Source organism: Triticum aestivum, chromosome 1A (assembly GCF_018294505.1).
Source record: "Triticum aestivum cultivar Chinese Spring chromosome 1A, IWGSC CS RefSeq v2.1, whole genome shotgun sequence".
Taxonomy (NCBI): domain Eukaryota; kingdom Viridiplantae; phylum Streptophyta; class Magnoliopsida; order Poales; family Poaceae; genus Triticum; species Triticum aestivum.
The window spans coordinates 367057155-367066968 of record NC_057794.1 but is presented as its reverse complement, the minus strand read 5'-3'; the positions used below and the strand labels follow the sequence as shown (position 1 = coordinate 367066968).

Genomic DNA, 9814 nt, shown 5'->3' with positions numbered 1-9814 from the left:
GCTGCAGCGCCTAGCTTCGAGGCGCCACACTGTACAGTGCAACGCCCCAGTAGCTAGGCGTTGCACTGTATAATGTGACGCCTCTGTGCTAGGCGCTGCAGCGGCTGTAGCTTGTAAACTTGGTCATTATCAGGTACATTGCAAGATTTCCTAGAATAAGCAGTCAGAAACTTTGCTAAGACAACAAGAATAGTCACAGTTTGAACATTATTAAGACAACAAGTGCAACATAGAGGATCAAGTTCAACATTGCTAAGACGTCAACTCCAAGTTCAACATAACTAAGACATACAAAGAGGATCAAGTTTAACATAGAGCTACCACAACTCCAAGTTCACCGACATAACAACTCCAAGTTCACCGACATTACAAATAAAGGACTATGGTTGGTTCCTAAGAAGAGCTAGCAACGCCTCAACGCTAGGCGTCACACTATACAGAGAGCAAACAAAGTGTTTGCAACCTACAGCCGCTGCAGCGCCTAGCTTCGAGGCGCCACACTGTACAGTGCAACGCCCCAGAGCTAGGCGTTGCACCTGTACTTAGCAAATTTTTTGGCACATGCACACATATTCTGATGAGGAGAGATAGTAGTTCACGACACATAGCAAGCAAAGAACTATGACACATAGTAGTTCACAATACATAGTACTTCACGTTGTTGTTCTCCGCCTCAACCAAAGCAAATGCCAATGGCAACACCCGGTTATTGGCATCACTTGCTATCGCAACCAACAAGGTGCCCTTGTATTGTCCGGTCAAGAACGTGCCATCAATGGCGATGACCGGCCTACAGTGTTCGAAAGCCCTCACGCATTGCTCGAACGCCCAAAATGCACGGCCAAATACTCGGACTTTCTTTCCTTCATAAACCATTGTTTGGTGCCCATGAGGCTCGACAACATGAACCATGCCCGGATTTGTGGCGGTCATGGCTAACAACAACCTAGGGATTCGGTTGTATGCTTCCTCTCAAGTACCATACAACATCTTAAATGCGGCTTGCTTCGCCTTCCATGCCTTGCCGTACTTCACCTTGTAATGAAAGATGGCTTTCACAAGGTCAATGACATGTTGGACGCTCATTGTTGGAAGTGTGGATATTGAGTTGGAGAGCCTGTAAGCGATGAAGTCGGACATGAGTTGTCTGTGGTCTTGGGACACAATCTTGCCATCCACCCTTTTGCCTCGCCACATGTGAGTTGGCACACAACTCACTACGTGCCAAGCGGGACCTCCTTTCCATGGTCTTGCACGCACAATCCACGGACATATTTCATCTTCACATGCACATGCAACCGTGTAGCGCACATTGACGTCCGAATGCACCACCTTGTGTGGACGATAATGCGTAACCGAGTAGTTGTCGAGCCACATCTTCAATTCCAAGAAGGTTTCGAACTTACACCCTTTAGCAATCCGGTTCTTGTCGTCTCCCAAATCACGGTGAGAGCTTGGCCTTACTCCAAGAGATATAGATTTGCCACCATCCACAACGGCTTCATCCGTGAGACTAACATCCTTGAACAATGGTGTCTTGTGATCCCGACCGAATACCTTCTCGAAAGCTTCGGCCTCCTTCACCGTGAACCCCTCCTCATCAACTTGTTCATCAGGACCTTCGTCATCCGAATCCGATGCATATGCACGGGAAAAAGGGATGGAATGTTCCATTGTCTCTTGCAAATGATATTTGTCAAGATCACCCACATTGTTGTCATGGAGATCAACTTCATTGTCATCGTCCGCATACTCATCATTGTCCTCTTGCAAAGCTTCATCTTGGTTTTTTGTAAACGGGCTCAATGTTGGCCTCACTTCTTGGGTCAAAAGAGGTTCAACAATTTCATCTCGCTTCAAGGGTGGGGGGCTACTAGCAACCAAAGGGGAGGGTTTCCAGTTCAAGTCCAAATGCAAATTTGAATCAACCTTCTTCGTTGCAAATAACTCAAGAGCCTTGTCAAGTGAATCGGCCACCGTTTCCTTGTATGCAACCCAACGTTGCTCCGAGTTGATACGCATTGTCTTCCAACGGATGTGCATTCCAAAGCCTACAGTATGCCTTCCCTCCAACTCAACGATATCACTAGGGTCCATCCAATTCAAATCTTTCCTCACTTGTTGCAAGAGCTCCGCATAGCTAGGACTACTATCAAACACCATATCTAGCTCATCCGGATCCGGTTCAATATTGCCTTTCAGGAAGGCGTCTTTGTCCCCATGATGAACAAACACACATGTTCTTCCCATCCCTATAAGCATTCAAACAACACAACGTAACATTGCTTCCATGAGTACTAATTTGAGGATTAACACGGAATACAAACCCTAATATATATATCAAACAACAACCCTAACCCTAACCATAACCCTAACAATAACCCTAACCCTAACCATAACCCTAGCACCAGCATAAGAACACCCATAAGAATAACCCTAAGATACTAACAAAGCCTAATCATAGGAAATTGGCAAACAAAGATCTCACATCTCCATGCAAATCTCTAGATCCAAACAAAACTAGGGTTTCTCCAAACTAGCATTACTTGGATCAAAACAAGGGGATCGGAGAAGATTACCTTGAGGGAGGGTATGACTTCGAAATCCACGGATAAATTCTTCAAATTTGCAAGTTTTGGGAGAGGATTTGAGAGGGGGAGAGAGTGGGAGAGGGGGCAAAGCTCGGGTTGGGGTGTGTGGGGGAGGGGGGCCAAGCCGCTGGATAAGTCATAGTGCAGCGCCTACGGGCCGGGCGCTGCACATTACATGTGTGGCGCCTAGCCCTGAGGCGCTGCACTACTGGGTGCGGGCCCAAGGGCTGCCACGGTGGACAGGCGTGCAATGCCCCAGAGCTGGGCGTTGCACCGTAGGGTGTGGCGCCTGCGTGGCGGGCGCTACACAAAAGGGTCAGTGCTGTGAAATAGTTTTACGGGCAGTTCATTCCGTGAATTGATTTCGTCCCAAGGTCAAAATTGTCAAATTTGGCAAAAAAAGAGAGACTTTCAGTTTCCGACAAGTGGAGCACTGCAAGGGTACTGTTTAGTTAGAGATTTCGGTATGCGAGACATAGTGGGAGCTCCTAACTGGTACCTACAACGTCCTTTCATTGGTTGTTTCTATGAAGGCCCATAGTTGTTCGCTCGTTGATTCATCGTCGACCGCTCGCTGATTGCTCTATGTTTTGAGATTGTTTTAGAAAAAATTCAGAAAACACAATTAATAACTAAAATGCTAACAGATTTTTAGAAAGTTCATCGATTTTATAAAACCATCAATTTTTTTTTAAAAAAAATCATGATTTTCCAAAAGGAAGTCATCAGTTTTGAAAAAAATCATCGAATTTTAAAAAAATCATCGATTTTAAAGGAATGCTCATCGAATTGAAAAAAAGGTTCATAAAATTGAATAAAATATCATGAATTTTGAAAAACTTAATAAATTAAAAAAATTCACGAATTTTAGAGAGTAAAAAAGAAGAAAACCGGCCAAAACAAAAAAGAAAAAGAAAACAAAACAGGTTATTTGAATGAAGAGGCATAAAGGAAGGTAAACTAGCACAAACGGAAGTGATGTGCAGTTGGTTGCTGCGATTGGTCGAGCTCGAACAGGAAAGCACGGTTGTTTTAGGAAATCCTAGACATTTTTTTTAACATAGCTCCCGTGGGAATAGGATTCCCGTCCGCTTATTGCATGGATTAACAGCAGGGCCGCCCAGTACCTATAAGATTAGGCCGGCCCATTAGGGAACGGTATACTAAGTACCCGAGCAAGTGGGCCGAACCTCTAAGAAAAACTTACACCGATTTCGAATCTTCAAGACCTCTATGTTCTTCGTCAACGTCTAGTGATTATCATAGTTTTGTGAGAATAAATTTTCCCTCGTCCTTTTAGTGGTGTCATGAGATTAGAGAGTTTTTTGTCCTTTCAGATATTATTCGGATCTGATGAGTTTATGTTGTTGTATCAAGATTTTTTTGTCTGATTCTTTGTGGAGGTGAAATCTTTCATTGACATCATAATGAAGGTGATTAGACGGCCAGCACTTTTAGGAGATCATCCCCGACCCAAGTACGTTCATCGATTAAGGCGTCCCATCTTTTGGATGGACGACTTAAGGTGTTTTCAAAAATCATTATTGATAATGTTCGTGCAGGTGAAAGAGTGATAATATCATTGTTCCAGCCCAATTGCAACCTCTTTACCAAGTCTTTGGAGTATTTTTTTGAGCAGAGATTGATACCGCGAAGAAGATGTTTTCAAGAGATTTCATTGTAATTCTTAGTCATACGAGTTACTTTGTATTTTTTTGGATCTTAAGTCCCAGTCAGTGTACCTATAATTATTATGAGTATGAACAAAGTTATAGTTGTTTCACAAAAAAAAATTCCTTTTCCTTTTTATGTTAACTTTTGTATTCATTTAATTTTTTTAAATACGATGAGTATTAGATAATTTTAGAATAAGGCCTAGTTAGCCTATTTAAAGAAAACACTTCATTTTTCCTGTGTTGGTCGTTGTTCTCGATAGTTCCGATGACTTTGATCGCCCTGCAAGCTCACCTGAGTTGACGTAAGGGCGAGTGTTGAGCCCGGGCACGTGTCCAGAGTGCAATTACGCTAGAATTGACCTTGCATCTAAATAATCTTGACATATGTTAACAAATGTGAGTTTGATTTTAAAAAGTATTCATGTATTCTAAATATGTTTATGTGACTTCTAAAAATATTTGTATATTATAAAAATGTTCATAATTTTTTTTAAACGTCCGTGTAATTTGAAAATGCATTCATGTATTTTGTTTAAAGTGTTCATGTAATTTTAAAAAAATATCACACATTCTAGAAATTATTCACGTAGTTATTAAAAGTGCTCATGGCTTTTATGAAAAGAAATTCACATAATGTCCGAAAGGGAAAGTACAAAAAACTAGGAAAATAAAAAATAAAAAATAGGCAAAGGCAAAGGAAAAAAAGGAAAATGGAAAATGGAAAGAAATACAAATAGTTGAAAAAAATAAAATAAAAAGAACAGAAAACTCCCAAAACAGAAAACCAAAAACACCACTGCTCCACATGTGAAAAACCGGGAAACCAAAAAACCAGACACAGCCAGACACACTGACGAATGAAACGCACACTACTACTCCCTCCGTTCCGATTTACTCGTCATGGGTTTAGTTCAAATTTGAACTAAACCCACGACGAGTAAATCGGAAAGGAAGGAGTAGCTATTTACTCATTGACGCGCATCAGCAGTGAGTAGAGAGCCTTTACGCATGGTTCTGCATCTGAGAGCAGTCCGACTCCGACCCCAAAAATAAAATAAAATTGTGGAAACGATATGGTCCAGGCCTCGGTTTAATACAATACAATGCAGATGCCCAGAAACACGAACATATTTGTGGGAAAACACACACATAGAATCTTATATACACGCACATCATATTTCTATGAGCATCTTCGAGATATCAAACAGGTACAATATCTCAATATTAATGAAGTCAACAGAGGCGCCTTCATAGCCGACGAAAACATCTCCTCCCGCTGAAGAAACATCATCGAAAAGTCTGAAAAAAAAATCAGAAAAATGTGAACCCTAGTATCAAGTCTAAAACTTAAATCCTGATGGGATCGTTCCACCAAAAAAGAAAACCTTAACCTCAGTTCACATGGTCAGGCCTTTGGTCGGACTGCAGATCCACGGAAAGAGTAAAGAGCTACCAAACATCAGTCACTAGTCAGTACAGTACACCGATGATGCTTTACCTTGATGGACGCCACTGCATCTGATACTAAAAATCTGTCAGCGTGCATGCAGATTCAGTACCTAGGCTACTCACTCAACGAATATATTCACAACTTCCAACAATAGGATTAGTATAACGTAGCCAATGCATGACTTGTCTCTGTTTGTTGTCACCTTCGTTGCCTGTTTTAGATCTTGCTCGGGGTCGATTTTCTGCCTACTAAAAGCAGAGGTGTCACATACATAGCATAAAGCCTACCCAAAGGCATGCCATGGATATTACCATGCATATATTTTCGGCTAATCGCCAGTTGTTAATGCACTTTACATAGCGGGGAGCAGTGCTATAACAGTTCAGTCTCTTCTCCCAGGATTCGTTGTGGACGATATGATACATGATCGCACTTTGGGCGCTTTTGCTCTTTAGTTTTTGCTTTCTCTTTTGCAAGAACCTCTCGCCAAGCAAGGTATTGCTCCCAGACCCGGGCTCCCGGCTACACAACCTTCCATCATGCGCGCGCATATATATGGCCATTGTGGACCGGTCCTAAACAACAACGAGATCTGCCACACAGCACCCACCCATCGATCAACGATCAACTGAGGAGTAGAGGGAGTGACCAGCGACGATGCCGGGAGCCGTGAAGGTGTTCGGGTCGCCGACGTCGTCGGAGGTCGCCCGCGTCCTGGCCTGCCTCTTCGAGAAGGATGTCGAGTTCCAGCTCATCCGCGTCGACTCCTTCCGCGGCCCCAACCGCATGCCCCAGTACCTCAAGCTGCAGCCGCACGGCGAGGCGCTCACCTTCGAGGACGGCAACGTCACCCTCGTCGGTAAGCAACGCAACAAACAATGTCCGTAGATTTTCATCTGCATGATGCACGCTAGTATACGTTGATGAAATGTGTGGATGATGCGCGTGGGTGCAGAGTCGAGGAAGATCCTGAGGCACATCGCCGACAAGTACAAGAGGCAGGGGAACCTGGACCTGATCGGGACGGGGGCGCTGGAGCGCTCCTCCATCGAGCAGTGGCTGCAGACGGAGGCGCAGAGTTTCGACGTGCCCAGCGCCGACATGATCTACAGCCTCGCCTACCTGCCACGCACCATGCCGCTCGACAGGAGGAATGACGCCGGCGCCGGCGCCGGCAGGCAGCAGAAGCAGCAGCGGGACATGATGATGAGCCCGTCCCACATGCAGAAGGTGGAGGAGATGAAGCAGCTGTTCGAGAAGAGCAGCAGGGATCTGAGCAAGGTGCTGGACATCTACGACCAGCGGCTTGAGGAGGCGGAGTACCTCGCCGGCGACAAGTTCACCCTCGCCGACCTCTCCCACATGCCCAACGCCGACCGCCTCGCCTCCGACGAGCGCTCCGCCCGCCTCATCCAGTCCCGCAGGAACGTGAGCCGCTGGTGGGCCGACGTCTCGAGCCGCGAGTCCTGGGTGTACGTCAAGAGCCTGCAGCGCCCGCCGTCCGCCGAGGCGCCATTCTGATCTCCATGCACGGTCGCCGTCGTCTCCTCGCGGCGCACGGCCGCCGCTCCGCGAGAAGGTGTCGCCCACTGCCCCACCAGATACACTATTATCCGTGGCATTTCCGTTCCCGCGCTTCACAGTTTGGATTGGTTTCTTTGCCCTGTAATGTGTTTTCGTTGTTTCTGAATAATCTCGTATGCGTTGTGTTCTTCATCGGCATGGGTGTTTCGCCCTTGCCTTCCTGTTGCGGTCGAAAGATCATTTGAATCGTGTAATAATAAGCGCAATAAAATGATTTCCCTTGTCTTTTGGTTCGGATACTGCACTAGCAAGCACGAGCATGAATTTTCCGATCTACACAGTCTGAACCCATATCGCCAGCTCTGGTGCAATTTTATTGGAGAATATTAATATTTCGGATTTGCTATTTTACAGCTGGCTGTTTTTCAATTTGTTTATGTTCAAGTTGTTGTCTGTTCGTTCTTGCGCGGAGATTCGCGCTGGTTATTCTTGTCGGGTCCGGTTTTTTCTGTCTTATGCGGTTTTTTGTGTGCCCGTTACCGCCACGCCCGGCCGGTCTGATTTTTGTCCTGTTTGAATTTCGGGCTGTGTGCCTTCCCCGTTACCTCCTTTTTCATTTTGTCCTCTCTGTTTCGATAAGGCAGAGGCGGAGCTCGAGCGGCAGAGCAGGAGGCGATTTCTCCCCGTCCATGGCGATCTGCGACCTTCCCCTACCGGAGATTGATTTCTCTCCCCTTCCTCTTCGCTCCCTGTTGTAGCGGTTGGTTGTTCCTCTCTCTCTCTCTTTCCGTCGCGCACTTGTGCTGCTCTGCTCTTGTTCGTTCCAGATCTAGGTCAGTTCATGCCGACCTCTCGCTCATCTGGTGCAGCCGCTGGTAGGTGTGATTGGTAGGGTTTCTGATTGTTGTGGTTCCCCTTTTGTCTGTGTAGTTGGAGCGTGCGGATTTTCTGTAGGTGAGAGGGCAGCTTGTGGTTGTTTTGTTCCCCTTTTTGTCTGTTTAGATGCAGCGTGTGGATTTTCTGTAGATGTTCATGTAGGTGCTCATGTTTATATAGATGAGAGGCCGATCTGTAGGTGCTCTTGTACCTGCTCATGTTCATGTAGTTGAGCGGGATTCGTGTTCATGTTGGTGCGGATGCCGTAGGTGTACTGGTAGATGAACGGGATGCCGTAGGTGTACTTGTAGATGCCGAGCTCATGTTCCTGTTCATGTTGCCATGCTCCCTGATGCTTCCTGATCATGCCCTTATGCTAGTTGTCAATGTTCCTACTCTAGCTCTTTATATATTCCAATGAAATTTGGCTCCTAGTGCTCCTTTTCAGTGTTGTCAATTGTTTGGTCAGTCACTTTCAGTGTTGTCATAGACAGTGTTGTATTTTTGCTTCTAGGGGTGATTTTTGATTGTAATTACAGTGTAATTTTCCCAGAATGTCACTGTAACTTTATGTTTGTTTTACTGTGTAATTCCAGTGTAATTTTTACCCATTAGTTCTAGTGCAATTTCAATTGTAAGTACAGTGTAATTCCAGTGTCAGTGCTATTTCCAGTGTAGTAGTTACAGTGTAATTTTTACCCATTTTTTCCAGTGCTATTTCCAGTGCAATTTCAATTGTAATTACAGTGTAATTTGAGTGTATTTAATTCCAGTGCTATTTCCAGTGTAACTACAGTGTAATTCCACTGTAATTTTTACCCATTTTTTCCGGCGCTATTTTCCAGTGCAATTTCAGTTGTAATTACAGTGTGATTTGAGTGAGATTTCTGCAATGTTATTTGATTGTATTTACAGTGTACTTTTCAGTGCAATTTACCCATTTAATTCCAATGTAATTTTAATGGATTTTTAAAGTGTAATTTGATTGTAGTTCCAATGTAGCTGTGGTTTCACCAAAATTATTAAATTTCAGTGTGGTTTCCGTTTACACGGGTTTAAAATGGGTAGGCTATGAAAAGTGTGTCATCAGGATGTTCCATTAGTATCATCATTAGAGAGTGCAGATTCAGTTGGTGAAGCTTTTTTGCCTAATGATTTTGCAGAAGATGGTTCTTATCCTATGTCTCCCGTAGTTACTTATTTACGTTTCTCTTCTTTATTGTTTTATTTTTTATTTTTTAGTTTTGATTTAATTTTGTTTGATCTGTTTTATTTCTTTTTTTGTTTGCAGGATCTATCTCGAGACGAAGGAGGGTTCGACAAAGCTCTTTTGAAGTTCTATCTCAATCAAGTATGTTCCATTTTGTCTTTCATGTTCTTTCTTTCTTTTGTTATTTTGGCTTTTTCTTTATTTTGTTTTTTGTCATTTCAGAAATGAAGTAATTAAAATGCACTGTAATTTAGGAGGAATTTACAGTGTACTTACTGTAAATTTTGGACTGCAATTTACTATGTTCTTCCACTGTAATTACTTCCTTTTGTTTGCAACTATTTTTACTCTGGAATTTAGGACGAATTTACACTGTACTTACTGTGTTTTTTGCAGTGTATATGTTCTTGCATTTGTAATTACTTCATTTTGTTTGCAACTACTTTTACTCTGGAATTTAGGAGAAATTTACACTGTAAATTTAGAG

General features: G+C 43.7%; 1 protein-coding gene across 1 annotated transcript; it reads left to right on the top strand.

Moving 5' to 3' along the window:
• Positions 1-6288: 6288 nt before the first annotated feature.
• On the top strand, positions 6289-7526 carry LOC123051368 (glutathione S-transferase F11). Its single transcript, XM_044474238.1, has 2 exons — positions 6289-6576; positions 6673-7526. Exons 1-2 carry the CDS (start codon positions 6375-6377, stop codon positions 7236-7238), a joined length of 768 nt encoding a protein of 255 aa, XP_044330173.1. The 5' UTR covers positions 6289-6374; the 3' UTR covers positions 7239-7526.
• Positions 7527-9814: the final 2288 nt, after the last annotated feature.

Excerpts from the sequence above, each read along its gene's own strand:
- LOC123051368 (XM_044474238.1), top strand. The coding sequence starts at position 6,375 with ATGCCGGGAGCCGTGAAGGTGTTCGGGTCGCCGACGTCGTCGGAGGTC. Across the intron at positions 6,577-6,672 it reads CGGCAACGTCACCCTCGTCG|AGTCGAGGAAGATCCTGAGG; the intron begins GTAAGCAACGCA and ends GCGTGGGTGCAG.